Below are 16,398 nucleotides of genomic sequence, written 5' to 3' on the forward strand. Positions count from 1 at the left end.
CCAACGTCACCAGTATTCTGCTTCCCATGTCTTCTGTGTTACCTGCTATTTATAATGACAGAAAAGACATATTATATTTATACCCTCATGGTAATTTTTTCTAGAAGAAAACCAACAAATTAATAGAAGTACCAGGCCACGTGATTCCATATTTACTTTATCCAAAGGTGCTTCTCTTTTGCAAATACAAATAAAGGCATCAACCCATTCTTTAACTTATTAAACCATTTTTATTGAGCATTTGCTATTATGTCACACTTAGCCAGATGCAGCTGGTTTAACAAAGCATTTATGTAACTCCTGGGGCACAGACTTTTCTATGGAGAACATGAGTAGCCTTTGACAGTGGAGAGGCTATTGAGGACACTGTGGGAAATTGCTGTTAAGAATTGTGTCTTCAGAAATGACATCAGCTCCTTTATGTGCCTGGTTAGGTGTTAGAGTTCACGGTTTTTTGTGTTTTCCCATCATCTGAATCGTCAAGACTGATTTGAACTCTTCCTGGGTTGAGAGCAATAACCCTGTGTCCACAGCAAACAGAGTCACCACCAACAATGGGAAAAATAATTGTAGCCAAAAATACTTGCTTTTGTAAGCTAGAATGGAATGTGGATAGAACAAATATACAATTCAGATTAGAATATGGAGAAATGGATCTCAGAGATCTTTCTTCCTTAAGAGGGACACAAGCATGACTTGTACCATTAGCGTGATCCAGTATCCAGGAGCAGTGAGAAAACACCCAATATACTGAGTTCCATAGTCTGTGCTCTCCAGAGCACCGGGGAAGGGGAATGATTCCCAATAGCCCCTGTCTGTCTAATGGTTCCTCTAGCCAGTGGAAGTCATACAAAGCCGGATGCCATTCACTGACTATTTGGGCATAGAAAGGACACACCATGGAGCCAGGGATAGTTAAACATTACAGCAGAGTGCTTTTTTGTAGTGAATTATCAACATTCCAAATTCCCTCCTTCAGAGGCAAACATTTTAAAGTTTCCCTCTTACATGACATTTGGTAAGAGCAGCTTTTCTTATGAGCCATAGGGAAGCCCAGCTGCCTGTCCTGAGCAGGCACGCACTCATCTTTGAGACCTGCACACGCAGCTCGCTGACACATTGGTTTCCTTCCCCACCATCCTCAGCTAATATAAACTCTTCAAGCTGTTTGTATCCTTGTTCCCTTCAGCTTCCTAAACCCCTTTCAATTTAATAAATACAAACACTCTTGTTGGGAACAATAGAAAAATTTTTTAAAATGTTAATTGTCATCTTTTATGTCTAGATAGGCTTTTTAAAGTTTGTCAAGCCATTTAACGTAAACATCTCCTTCATCTTTCTAAATGTCCATTTTGTGAATAGGTATTAGCATTAGCACATAACAAGTAAGAACTCTGTGTGGAGATATGTATTGGGTCTCCTTGTTGCAAATCTATTAAACGTTCCAGACACTCACAAATGCCTTTATTGTACTGACTTCAAACCCTGGCTCGTATTCTCACTTTCTCTTCCCCTGTTATAAATTCCTTTTGTCTTTAACAACTTACCTTTTATTACAGTAATTCTGAGTTCCTCAGATGTACAGTTCAGCCGACTAACACAGCCTGTGCAGTGGTAGGTGCCACTGTTGTTCAGTGTGGCTTTTCTAGAGATGTCGGAACACTTATAGCAGTACTTGAAAGCAATGCCATTCTGGTAATAAGTTACTGAGTGCACATTCTTGTTCTTCCAGCCATGGCACCTAATGTCAAAGGACTCATTCTCCAGGACCACATCCGCAGTAGTCTGAAGGAGCAGCCAGTCTGAAGAGCATTCATTACATAATTGGTTTTTTAATTTTTTATTAATTTATTCTTGTTACATCTCAATGGTTATCCCATCCCTTGTATCCTCCCATTCTTCCATCCCTCCCATTTCCCCCTTATTCCCCTCCCCTATAACTGTTCCTGAGGGGGATTTCCTCCCCCTGTATATGCTCATAGGGTATCAAGTCTCTTCTTGGTAACCTGTTATCCTTCCTCTGAGTGCCACCAGGTCTCCCCCTCCAGGGGACATGGTCAAATGTGAGGCACCAGAGTATGTGAGAAAGTCATATCCCACTCTCCACTCAACTGTGGGCAATGTTCTGTCCATTGGCTAGATCTGGGTAGGGGTTTAAAGTTTACTGCCTGTATTGTCCTTGACTGGTGCCTTAGTTTGAGCGGGACCCCCGGGCCCAAATCTGCCTATCATAATGTTCTACTTGTAGGTTTCTAGGACCCTCTGGATTCTTCTACTTTGCTATTCTCCCACGCTTCTCTCATCTGGAGTCCCAATAGGATGTCCTTTTTAAAACAATGGATAAGAGTCCTGAAGAAGGTGGTAGGGAACAGAAAGACACATCCCCAGACAGATAAAAGGGGACCATATATGAATGATCACTAACCCATATCTCAATTCATAAGATCAATTAAAGAACAAAAACAAAATAATTTGTATAACCGGAATTCTACACCAGAGAATCATTCTCCTCCTGACCAGTCAGTCTGGATCCATAAAGTCTTGTGCCCCACTGCTGAGCCCACACATGGAAAGCCAAAAGGCCAGAATTCCCTAAAAAACTTTCCCAGCTAGATCTACTTAAGAGGCAGCAGACAGACATACTCTTCCTAAAAGTTTGAAAAGAAATTTTGTTCACTCCTCACAGAGGCTTCTTGGGTCTGTTGTTAATTACATTTGTATGGTTTGAATTTAGAATTTTATAGATGTTAAAACATGTCTTTTCACTCAAGAAAATTATAAGCTGTGTCTTTTCCTTTTGAAAGATAGTTGGCCAAAACACTTCCTTAAACTATGCACATAAAATTTAATTACTTGTTTAATTTTTATTTACTGTCCTCTTATCTATGTAGATCTATCAATATACAGGACTGTATCTTGTTCTGTTTTATCACTAGTACATAACACAGTTTTTTAGAAATTTGTAGATACTCAGTGGTTATTTGTAAATAACGATTCAGCAAGTTATAAAAATCTTATTCCACGGCTAATGTCATTTTAATAAATTGTAGAACATTCACAAAAGGAGAGTTTTGAATGAAAACAAGTCTAACACGTGCAAGTATATTGTATTTAAGGAAAGCCCTTTGAGGACTTCTCTAAATTCTACTATCAGAAAATAAATGACTATTCCGCATTGTTTAGTTTGTATTTGGAATTTTATAGATGTTAAAACATGTCTTTTAAGTCAAGAAAAATATAGCCTATAGCTTTTCTCTTTTAAAGATGCTTTACTCATTCAACATTTGATGAATTCTGGATATGTTGTATTAAGTTTTGACACTAAAAAGTGATAAATAAACAATATTTATTGTATTAATATAAATAGAATTTTTCATAACAGTAAAGGACATGAGGAATGTGCAGAGGTATCTTTCATGGCATATGAATTGTTCAGAACAAATCTTTACTCAGACATTATGATCCTGGTATATACACAGCTTTTTGTAGTGTCCATATGCCTGTCGTGCCATCTCATCACAGAATATGTATCTAAAACTAGGTATAATAGATTTAAGAAACAGAACACAGAAATAACATTGATGACTGCACAGACTATTGAAAGAGGATGTAAGGAGCAGTTCAAAATTGAAGGACTGAAATATCTTGAATGATATACTCTCAATCTCTTAGACTAGAATACATGACAGCCATTGTCTATTGCCCTGGTTCTAAACTTGTGGGTCACAACCCTTTTGGACAGTGTAGAACAACCCTTTCACCTTCGGTTACCTAAGACCATAGAAAACACAAATATTCATGAATCATAAAAATAGCATACTTCGACTTATGATGTAGCAGCAAATATAATTTTATGGTTGTGGGTCCCCACAGCATGAGGATCTGTAAGGAAGGTTGAGAACAGCTGTTCTAATGGGTAACTTTTCACGTGAGAGATATGTATTCCCATGCCTTTAGAACTTACCTTGCATCACTTTCAGGTACACAGGCTTACTCTTGTAAAGTCCTTGGTTCTGACATATGTATTTTCCACTGTCCTGAATGGTGGCACTCATAATGACCAAATTTGTAGATGTCACCTTAGAGATGGTGCCATTGTGGATCCATTTAGTAGAGTTCTTATGAAGAGAACTGTTCCTGAGGCATGAAAGAGTAACTTTCTCTCCTGTAAATATGCTAATCCATGGTGGGTTCAAGGACACTACAGATTTCTGAGTGGCTTAAAGAAGGTAAAATAGTGAAGATATATTTTAAGTCATTGAAAATTATCCAGTCTCAAAACTACAAACATGTCAATAGTCAATACAATGATCTAACTTGTTAGTAACAAGACTCTGTCCTGATGTCTAGAAAAGGATAAAGGGTGAAGAACACAGTGATGTTGTTTCAGGGAGCAACCAATATAGACATAACAATAGGGCACAAACAGAAGAAGTTTGGAAGGAATTGAAGTAATTTATTGTATGATGTATTAACATAATCCAATTCTCTTACCTTCAATATCAGTATCCATAAATGTAAATTGTAATATTTTTAGGTAGGAGATAATATTTGCCACAACAGGTCATTTCTTAGCATAATCATTTTTATATAGTTAGTGTTTCCTAATTAATTATTGAATGACTGAATTTAGAAATAATAGATAAATATTAATGCCTTGGTATCATTTAAAAGTGTCAGGAGAAACTGTCAATCATTTCATATTATAACAAGTATTGATACTGTTGAGTCTACAATGTAAATAAATCACATTGATTAAGATTAAATATATACTAGACTTAATATACTATGAGATGTAGGTTTTTAATAATTATTTAATTGTAGTTTTAAAATCTATTTAATTGTAGAATCCAGTTTTTGCCAGCTGTGAAAGCCCCAGTAAGTCATGTAATCTGTTACAAGATTCTCAACTGTAAAATAACAATAACAATAGCAATATAAAAGTTGGGTGAGTGCATGCCAAAGTTCTAGACAGAAGATATGATAAGAAACCTCAGTGAAGACATGGTTGTTGGTTTAAGCAGAAGAGGGGACAACTAGAGAGGGAAAATGGCAGATGGGAAACTTTGGGGCCATGAATAAAAGGGAGAGGATGAGGTAGATCTGAAAATCAGACTGAAGAAAAAGAAGAAAGAAGAAGAAAGAAGGAGAAAGAAGAAGAAGAAGAAGAAAGAAAAGAAGAAGAAGAAGAAGAAGAAAGAAGAAGAAAGAAGGAGAAAGAAGAAGAAGAAGAAGAAGAAGAAGAAGAAGAAGAAGAAGAAGAAGAAGAAGAAGAAGAAGAAGAAGAAGAAGAAGAAGGAAATTCAGAGCTGTAAGAAAGCATTATGGGATACAAACAAACAGCAAGAGAGAGCAATGTCCAAATACACTGAGGGAAGAAGGACAAAAACTCACCAGTTAGCATGGCACTCAGAGCTGAAAAATCAATAAAGGGCAAGTTAGCATATGTTCCCAGTTCTCGAAGACACTGCAGGACTGGGATCAATATGGAAATGAGCTCCACATCCATAAAGTTTTAATGATCAACAAGGAGAAGGAGCCACACTCTTTCCTTTATCCTCCTCTGTTGTTTCTGTCTTGTACTCTAGGAGATGCCAGAGGATTGAAAAGAACCAACTACTAGCCTAGGTTTCCACTGGGGTGGTGCTCAGCCCAGTTTCCTCTGTTCCTTTATACTACAGTGTGCCTCATAGTTTGCATGTGTGCTGAAATGTCACCAAAAAAACCCCTCCCTGTCCCGCGCCCCCCCCCATGCTCTCTAGATGCACTTTGGTCCCTCGTGGTGGAGAGTAGCATGATCCTGTACTTACAGATGATCAGCAGCGCTAGCCACAGTTGGGCAGACCCTCCAGCGGCAGTAGCCATTGTGTCTCGCCTTCAGGTGCTAACTGCGCCAGAGAGCTATGGCTTCAAAAACAGGCTTGAAACCACAAAGGAGAAGGAAATGTCTTCTGCATCGTATCTGGTTATCATCAGCTATGCCTGGGCTTGGCTTTCCCCAGAGATAGTAATAGGGTTGTGCCAAATTTGGCAATTCTATAGTCACGCATTTGCTCCCATTGTACCTTCAGCTGTGCACCTAGAATCTGGTGGGTGAGGATCATGGGTGTAAGCGGAGCCACAGGGATTCCTTAAGGTGCCGTTCAGGGCGCAAGCATTTGATTTGAGACTTAGACATACATGGTGTAGAGGACTGTAGAATGAGACAAATACTTACTGAATCCCTTGATAAGTGCCAGGCACTTGAATATAACTGATACTGTACACACAAAATATTATGAGTTAGAGATTTCTGTATAATTTAATTAGGTTTAGTTACAAGCTATATTTTATTGATAGGAAGATAGAACCTTGAAAGGTTAAGTATGGTGTGACCTATTAAATGCTAATTTAGGCTTAAACGTGTAAAAATATAACCCTGAAATCAATCTCTTAGTCACTATGATGCTCTACTTAAGAACACCCAATAACATGGAGAGCAATCGGTGAATGCTCTGTAGTTCCTCTCCTATTTAATCTCCTGCTCCTTTGCTTAGTTTGCAAGTCTCCATCTGATTCACTGTGATCTACTATCTGATTGGTTCTTTGCAGATAGTCTCATAGCCTCTTCATCAACTGGGTCCTGGTATGGCTCATGACAAGGAAGGTAGATGTGAACCTTCGCTTATGGGGTCAAAGCTACATCCCAGCTTTGGTCAACTTTAAATTGTATGATCATTCAATATGAGGAAAGTTTCTTTTGTTTTTTAATGCACATGAGTTCTCTTCCTCATCAGGGCCTCACTGAGTAATTCTTGGTTTCTTTCAGTTCAGATTAAGATCTGATATTGTCAGTCATAGCGGAGATGATGACAGATGAATAGCCATGGTGTGTTTCCATCTACAATGGTTTTCTGTTTGCCAGTGTTCTGGAATAGGTGGGAACCTTGTGTTCACATACATCATAGAGCTGATGTGACTGGAATATCATTTCATGTTCTTCCTCAGAGTCATCTGAAGTCTATTGAATTAAACATAAAATTGTGCTGCTTAGTTATCTTTCAAAAATTCCAGCTTTCCATGAAATTGAGTAATATAGTCTTATATTGAACATAATTCCAGAACACGCAGTCACATGATGTTTTAGTGAAAGAGCTTTAATAGAATAGCTGGTGGGATTTTTCACTTAAAATTTTGTATTTACATTTTTAAAATTATTATCGTGCTCATATCTACACACACACACACACACACACACACACACACACACACACACACAAACACAAACACAAACACACACTGAAACTGATCCCAGAGTTGTTCATGTTTTTTCCAAACTTTCTGTCTTCTTTGCCTCTTTAGTTCTTGAAAACCACATACTGTTGATATTCACAGAATGGAAGTCAAATACCCCCAATGAGTATGTGGTTGAGTTCTACTTATAAAGTAGGAACAATGATATATCTAGAACATGGCTTCATCATAGGAGGTAACGGTTGGAATAGGAAATCTTGCATGTAAAACACACTGCACAACATCTAGCATGTGAAAATATTAATAAATATTTATTCTTTCATTTGATTGTATTATTTGCTAAATAATTTTGATAGAAATATTTATTTGGGCTGGGTTAAGACCAAAAGAAAGCTATATAATCTATTTTATTCAACGGCTGTTATCTTAGGGAGTGCACTTTGAGTAGTCTCAGTTCTCTCTGGCATCCTGAGGAAAGATCAGGCAGGAAATAAGTTTGCTGTGGAGAGACATCAAGGAAGTGCTGGGTGGGTAGAGTTTGCATTTGTCAATCCTGGAAGAGACAGAGATGGTTTACACTTTACACATTGTTGAGAGTTTATGGAGGAATGCGGGAGTTCTTCTTTCTTAGGATAGAGGTCCTCCAATAAAATTGCCTGAAATGCTGCCACTTTTTACTGTGGCTCAAATGGCTCCTACAAGGGCTTTCCCTGTGGCCTACACGTTGTCCAATCAGCTCCTACTCATGTGGGAGCAGGAGTGCGCTAAGTGGTGCCTGCTTAGTCTGAAGAGGACAGATTTGCTAGCAAGATCATTTTTATTTGCGTCACCACACAGAGCTTATACTTAAGTGCCCAACACGGAGATGAAGAAGGTGCATTAGAAGTAGCAACAGCAGAAAAACAGTGGGTTCAACCAAAGAAGTTCATTAAAACTGAAAAATAAATTACAGTTCTATCTTTTCACCCTAGAACAGTAAACAACTAGCGACATGAACATCAAAAAAAAAAAAAAAAAAAAAATGACCTTACATTTATGTCTGGACTGTATTTCTAAAATGAGCAAATAAAGAAGACAAAACCTCAGAACAGGAAAGCACCAAAATTAAATAAGAGTTTTGCTTACCATTCTTAATATAGTTTGATTCCTATTCATTTTAACCTTATCTGCAAAAATTTCCTCCAAATTTATTTTTTACCCACTCTGTGTATGGTATAGCTGCTCATTTCTTGTACTCAGTTTTTTTTTTAAATTAATAACATGTCCTCTGAGGCATAGTGGTATTTTTAACACATAGAAATTTTGTCTTAAGCAAATTGGTTTTCTGTGTAATAATTTTTATTGTGAGTATGCATTTGAGAACATTGTTCTGAAAGCGATCAATAAGCTCAGGCCACCAAAAAATCTACGATGCCCTTCTATGCCTTGTAAGGTTTTTTGACAATTAGATTGTGGAATAAAAAATAAAAAAAAAAAAAAGGAAGGATGCATGCTTAACAAAATTAGTACACTGTATAGACTCTCACTTCTTACCACAGGATGTCGAATCTGAGAACATATGTACTTAACAGTTAATGGCATCTTGTCCTCACATTTAAACCTATTGCAAGTTCCCAGAAGACTTACTCTGTATTTCACTCTGTGGCATGGAGACATAACGCTCTAATGGCCATGCATAAGAAATGGGATTTTTGCTCTGTGAGATGTCCTTGAGGTTGGATTTAGAGTGAGGAGCTTTTAACCGGAACTTTATTGTCCTGTAATACGTCTGAAAGAGAAACGTCAGAGCACAGCCTATTCACTGCATGCTCCTTCCAAAATCAAGAAACAGAAGGGCCGATATACTGGCTTATTCTATAAAACCAAGGTCCATGTGACATTGGACATGAAATGTTGAAAAGACTTTATCCCCGTCTTCTCATGGTGTACATATCTCATAAATATCACATGGTCTGCAATGATCACGGACAGCACTACATGTGCAATATGTCTTATCAGCTTTGTCCCCCTTACCAAGTCTATGCGGTTAGCAATGGGGAAATTGCATTATAGAGAGGTTGGGCAGTTTGTTGATGGACTTGACAGTTGCACCTAAATACTTAGGGTTTGAATTCAGACAGTTTGGTTGAGTACATATTCATAACCAGACAGAGACAAAGGTTTTTTTCCTCAATCAACATATAGAGGTCAAGGCCTGAGGATTTACCATACCCATTTAAGAACTCCTCGGATTGGCCAAAGCTCATCAGCTACAGGCAGGACATCACTAGTCTAGTTCATCTGTTTCTTGTTTTATACCTTCCTTCCGTCACTCTAAGAGATGGTTTACCAATCCATAGCCACACAATATAGTCTCCATGGTGGCATTCTAACTCTGTCCATCCCACATTTTGTTTCTATTTAAAGGGGTTTGTTGTTGTTTACTGAAAACTGCATTCCAGTCCTCTGCAAGGGCAGTAAACACTCTTTGCCACTAAGCTACCGTGTCAACCCCTCATAATCATTTCTATATTTTTAGGTCAAGGAGGGAATCTGCCTTGTTTTACTTCTGTCACTGTACACATGAGCCTACTCCAGAAAGCACATCCAGCAGTGGATGCTCTCTCACCTGATGAGCTTCCACATTGAAGTCAGTGGCCTTGATATTATTCACTTCTTGGCTTGACCTGAATAGTTACCTACTTTTGGTTCAAAAAAAAAAATCTAAAAGAAATATATAGAAACTCCTGGGGCTCCCACAGTAAACGGTACTCAGTAGAAAGATAAAGATGGGACTCATACACTTCTGGCTTGGGCACAGAGAGAGATTATTACACCAGGAAAAAAATGAGACCTTCAGAAGTAATTTCAAGTATAATCCCTTCCACCCCCCCTTTTGAAGACTAATTTCTCTCTAACTAAAACAAAGGAAGAATCACATGGAAATTTTCCCAGAGATAATATTCAAATAGAGACTAGCTGGAAAATGTGTGTCTGATATCTGATATTTTAACAAGAAAATAATACTGTCATTCAGACATAGAGGTAAGCACAAATGGATATTAAAACTTAATAGATTGAAGTAATACATTATAGACTGTTTGTAAATAGGCCATACCAGATATACCAATTGAATGATTTTAGTGATGGCCAAATGGTTAAAAGATAGGTGGTTCTTTTCTGGATCCAAATGAAAATTGAACAAACTTAGAAAAACAATCCTAACTAGTATTAACAATACTTGGGCACGACCTAATTTACAAAATATAGGAAAAAATAAAAAACCCAAGAGGTTCACTATATTTTTCCAGAACTGAACCAAAAACTGAGCGTAATGTAGATTATGCCATACTCTGTGATGCAGCATGTAAGGTGGGCATGTGTGCATTTTAAGTTGCCTATTTTTGGGATATATCAACAGCCACTACTCGCTTTGCCTATGAGCATCATTTCTAGCCAAGAGACCCGAAGGGAGTCAGACTTGCCTTCCTGTCTCTCTGCAGATGCAGATCTTGGGCCTCTGCCATTGCTCAGAGCTGCAGTGATCCTATGGTAATGATGGTGCCGGCCTGGAGAGCATTTGTGAGCGGGGAGTTAACATAGTCAAGTGCCTAGTTTAGAGCATGGTAGATGCTGCATCTATTAGCTGTAGACATTACCAGTACCATGAGAGTTTTGTACAGAGTTTTTGCTGTTATAGAAGATAGAATTGAGGGAAAGTTTTCCCAGAAACAAAATTTGAATGGAGGGTGGTTGCCGAACGTATTCACAGCACCTGATATTTTATTGACATCGCACTAGCCCTTTGAGTTCATGGGGATGACTGCTGCAGTAACACTTATGAGCACTGCCCTCACTTTAAAGATGTATCTCAGGCCTGTAGGGACAGGGCAAGGGTCAGAGGTCATTCCCAGATGTGATTCCAGACAGACATTCCTGTTTTGCATGCAGCTAACTGCCCAAAGGTAGTGTGGGCTGGAGTTATTTTATGCTTGCTTACAGAATTGAAACATGGAAACAGCCTTCTTTTAAAAAATATGTTTCAAAATTTATTCAGTTTACATCCTGATTGTAGCCCCCTACTTTGTCTCCTTCTGGTCTGCACCCTCCTTCCTCTTACCTCCTTTCCTCTTCCTCTAGTCCTCAAAACGGGGCAGCCCTTGCCTACCATCTGACTTCAGCCTACCACATCTCATCAGGACTGCCTGCATCCTCTTCCTCTGTGGCCTGGCAAGGCTGCCAGGGTGATAGCTATGGATCTATTTGCATTTTTTTCTACATGTAGGCATCCAGTATACCAACACATTTGTTAAAGGTGCTATAGGTAACTCTTTAGTGTGTCAGCAGATAAGATAAGAGGTCTTGGGCCAGCCCAGAGCATTTGCATCTTAACAGTTAAATTGTGAATCCTAATCATTCATAACTGTGGTTACACTACACCTACACTGTCACCAGTGTCTTTTTAGGAGTGAAGCTAGTTCTCATGTAGGGTTGGGGGAAAATGGAAGAGAGCTCTCAGTGATGGCTCATGATGTAATATCAGCACTCAGGGTGCAGAATAGGAGGATTGTTGCACTCTTGAGGCCAGCCTAGGCTACAAGGTAAGACTGCCTCAACCAGAAACGAAAGCAATGAGTTGGGCTGGAGAAACAGCTCAGCAAAGTGTTCCCCTTCCAAGCACAAGGACTGGAGTTTGATCTTCAACATCCATGCAAAAGCTGGTCAGAATGGCACCCTACTTTAACCCCAGGGAGGGCATGTGGGCACAAAAGACCACCGGGGCCTCTGGCTAAATGCCCAGATAAATCAGTGAAGTTCATGTTGGAGGAAAGACTTTGCCTCCAAAAATAAGGGGATTGTGATTAAAGAAAAAACTGAACATTGACCTCTGGTCTCCTTGTAGCAAGTGAGCATGTGAACACACACACACACACACACACACACACACACACACACGCCTGCACTTACACAAAAGCATATACACACAAAACAGTTACAGACCTCACACACACATACAAAATAACAATAAAAGAAAAGTAGAAAGCCTTGAGAAGTATGTGTGTGTGTGTGTGCATGTGCGTGTGTGTGTGTGTGTGCATGTGTGTGTGTGTGTGTGTGTGTGTGTGTGTGTGTGTGTGTGTGTGTGTGCTGATGGTTGCTTGTCTCAATAACAAGTATATGGAAGGTATTTGTGGAAAGAATAAGCAGCCAAACACCCTGTAGTACACAAGGCACCAGGGCAGCCTTGTGTGCTAAGCACTGCCCTGCTTCTGGACATGGTTTTGAATTTTACAATTATTTATCTTGCTTGGCAAATAAATGCAAGAACAAGTCTTGCACTTTCTCATATATACCTGATAGTACAGAAAATAAACTGCCATGACTATAAAAGGAAGAGTACTGCCTCCCTTTCTTGGAACCACATCCTGCGGTCTTGATGGGTCAACGAATGAGATCAGCAGCAGCTACAATGGTCAGGATATATGTGTCTCACTCATGTTTGGCTGTGTGCATATTACTTATGCATTATGGTTCCACTTTCTTATAAAGTTTTCTCATTTTAATACTTCCTCATATTCAAATTCCGAGTTGTTCTGATTTAAAAGAGTATCTTTGTGTGGGTGGTACAAGAGGTAGGCCCAGCTTCAGGACTGCAGTTTTTGTAATTTGGAGATCTCTTCTTAAAACAAAAATAGATAGAAAATAATGAATACAATATTGAGTATTTTTGATGACTGCTTACATCAACACACTAAAAGGGGCAAACCTGAAAACACGAGCATGAAATCCAGAAAAGAAATTAATTTGTTGCTCATACACACTCTTCTACAGTATTTTTCTTTTGCTACATGTTTTTTCTAGATATTGCTTGATCTTCCTTTGATCAGAGAGTAATTTTCTGATATCACTTTAGTAAAGGAGCTAAAAGTATAATTCATTCCTCTAGCATCATTGATTGCTGTTTATTTTCCATTACTGCAGCAGGAGTGCATGACAAATGCAATTTCAATGTTTGTAGTGCTGTGAGCTTATACTCACAAACGCAGGCATTCTAATGCTTCTGGATGTTTGATTCCCATCACAAAGGTCAAAAATCATGGTGATGTACTTATAATTTTCTATTCTGCATTATTAAATAAGTTTTATGTGGGGGAAAGACTTGTGTTTTCATTAGGCATTGAAATAACCCCCAAATTTTTGCTAATGGCATTAGACGTATGTGAGGCTTATGTTTATTTTTAAAGATTAGCTTCTAAGGCCAGATACTTCATTCTTGCCTTTCTTTGTCTGCCCACAGACTTGCGAAGCCCAGCACTGACAGATGCGTGACTATGAAATGGGATGGTAAGCCTTCCATCTCTGTGCTGTGAAGCCAGGAGAGCCAGTTCCTGAGGAAGTGTTTCCTGGGACTCACATCTACACTGGGATGGACTAAACAGATCACTACACCTGTATGTTATGTAATCCATCTGTTGCACTAGCCCAGAGCTAAGTAGCTCCTCAGCTGATGCTCTTCTTACCCAGGTCCTTGCTTTTCTCTCTCTCTCTCTCTCTCTCTCTCTCTCTCTCTCTCTCTCTCTCTCTCTCTCTCTGCTTCCTAGCCACAATTAGGATAGCAGATCACCCTGCCTGCATGTCTGCTGTGACGGTCTGCAAAGGCTCAAAGGCAATGGGGTAAGCTGACTAAAATCTCACAAACTGTGAACAAAACAAAAGTTTTATATTTTCCCGTTAAGAGTGCCCAGGCATTTTAAAAACAGAAACAAAAAGTTTACTACCACAGATATCATAATTTTGTAAATTTTATAAAAATGTAAATTTCTTTAGAGCCTTGGAGATGCTATGGAGGTGAGAAGACATGAAGCCTGACCTTGGATGACCTTACTGTAACATCTACATCTCAGTCTCTTATCTGTAGATGTCATATCAGAACAGCAAAGATGGTGGGGTTTTTGTTTTTTTGTTTTTTAATTTATTATAATTTATTCACATTGCACTTCAGTTGTCATGCCTCCTCTCTTATCTTCCCATTCCCTCTTCTTCCCTATTTCCCTCCCCTAGATCTCTGATAGGGGAGGGGAGTTCCCTCACTGTCTGACCTCAGCCTAACTGGTCTCATCAGGATAACCCGAATCCCCTTCATCTGTGTGCCCACCCTGCCACCCTGCCAAGCGGCAGTTATCAAACCACAGGCACCAGAGTTTCTGTCAGAGGCAGTGCTTGCTCTCCTCCATAATATGAACATAGAGAATGAGCTGTTCATCTGAACATGGCGTCTAGGCTCTCTGCTTACAATGCCCTTGGTAGGTGTATCAGTTTGTGCAGGCCCCCCTGGGTACAGATCTGCCAGCCATGATGGTGTCTTTGTGGAGTTCCTGACCCCTCCGGGTCCTTCCATCCCCCAGTTCTTCCATACAACTCTCAGCACTTTGACTAGAGTCCACCTACAAGTCCCAAGTATCTGTCCTGATCCCCAACTGGGCAGTCTCTAAGAGGACATCTATGTTGAGCTAATATCTACTTATAAGTGAGTATATTCCATGCATGTCTTTCTGGGTCTGGGTTGCCTCACTCAGGATGATCATTTCTAGTTCCATCCATTTGCCTGCAAATGTCAAGATTTCCTTGTTTTTGATAGCTGAATATCCCATTGTGTAAGTGTACCACAGTTTCTTTATCCATTCTTGAGTTGAGGGACATCTAGATTGTTTCCAGATTCTGGTTATTATGAATAATGCTGCTATGAATATGGTTGAGCAAATGTTCTTGTTGTGTGGTGGAGTATCTTTTGGGTACATGCCCAAGAGTGGAGTAGCTGGGTCTTGAGGTAGAACTATTCTCAGTTTTCTGAGAAAGCATCAGATTGATTTCCAAAATAGTTGCACAAGTTTGCACTCCCACCAGCAATGGAGGAGTTCCCCTTTCCCCATATCCTGGCCAGGACGTGCTATTTCTTGAGTTTTTTAAAAATCTTAGCCATTCTGATAGGTGTAAGAAGGAATCTCAAAGTTGTTTTAGTTTGTATTTCTCTGATGACTAAGGACATTGAAAAAAACTTCAAGTCTCTGAAGAAAGAAATTGAAGAAGATACCAGATTATGGAAAGAATTCCCATGCTCCTAGGTCAGAAGGAACAACATAGTAAAAATGACCATCTTACCAAAAACAATCTACAGGTTAAATGCAATCCCTATCAAAATACCTACACAATTCTTTTTTAATTAAACTTTTATATATATTTATATTATTATACATATATACAATAAACTACCTATAGCAAGAAGAACTAAGACACAATCAGGAATTACATAAATGTTAATTTTTAGTGTTTTGGCTATTTTTATTTGATAGCCTTGAAGAAAACTTCTTTCTTATCTTGGTGTGTCTAAAATTCTGACTGTAGATCAATCTCCATCACATCTTATCATTATCAACTTAAAACATCTATCTAGACCTAAACACAATTCTTTTTTTTTTTTAATTTATTCTTGTTACATCTCAATGGTTATCCCATCCCTTGTATCCTCCCATTTTCCCCTTACTCCCCTCCCGTATGACTGTTCCTGAGGGGGATTTCCTTCCCCTGTATATGCTCATAGGGTGTCAAGTCTCTCTTGGTAACCTGCTATCCTGAGTGCCACCAGGTCTCCCCCTCCAGGGGACACTAAACACAATTTTTTACATACCTTGAAAGAACAGTTATCAACTTTATACAGAAAACAAACAAACAAACAAAAAACAGAATAGCTAAAACAATGCTGTACAATAAAATAACTTCCAGAGGAATCTCCGTCCCTGATCTCAAGCTGTACCATAGAGCAACAGTAATAAAAACACCATGGTACCAGCATAGAAATAGGCTGTTTGTTCAACTGAATTAAATCTAAGACCCAGAAATAAACCTATAAACCTATGGACATTTGATTTTTTACAAAGAGGTCAAAACCATACAATGGAAAAAAGACAGCATCTTCAACAAATGGTGCTAGTCTAACAAGATGTCTACATGCTGCAAAAGGCAAGTAGATGCATATTTATCACCCTGCACAAAACTCAAGTCCAAGTTGATTAAAGACCTCAACATAAAACCAGACACACTAAATCTGTTAGAAGAAGAAGTAAGGAAGAGCCTAGAACTCATTTGCACAGGAGACAACTTCCTGAACAGAACAACAATAGCCCAGGC

General features: G+C 38.9%; 2 protein-coding genes across 4 annotated transcripts in view; one reads left to right on the forward strand and one right to left on the reverse strand.

Annotated features, from left to right (window-relative positions):
• Positions 1 to 16,398, forward strand: part of Tagln2 (transgelin 2) — a 960,136-nt gene that overhangs the window by 640,471 nt on the left and 303,267 nt on the right. The gene's annotated exons all lie outside the window — the stretch shown is intronic.
• Fcer1a (Fc epsilon receptor Ia) lies at positions 187 to 4,223 on the reverse strand (the record flags this gene model as incomplete). Its single annotated transcript, XM_051147930.1, is given in 3 exon segments — positions 187 to 596; positions 1,548 to 1,802; positions 3,965 to 4,223. Coding segments are annotated over 3 exon segments (666 nt in total), but the record flags the coding sequence as incomplete, so codon positions are not given.

Source organism: Acomys russatus, chromosome 6 (assembly GCF_903995435.1).
Source record: "Acomys russatus chromosome 6, mAcoRus1.1, whole genome shotgun sequence".
Lineage (NCBI taxonomy): Eukaryota > Metazoa > Chordata > Mammalia > Rodentia > Muridae > Acomys > Acomys russatus.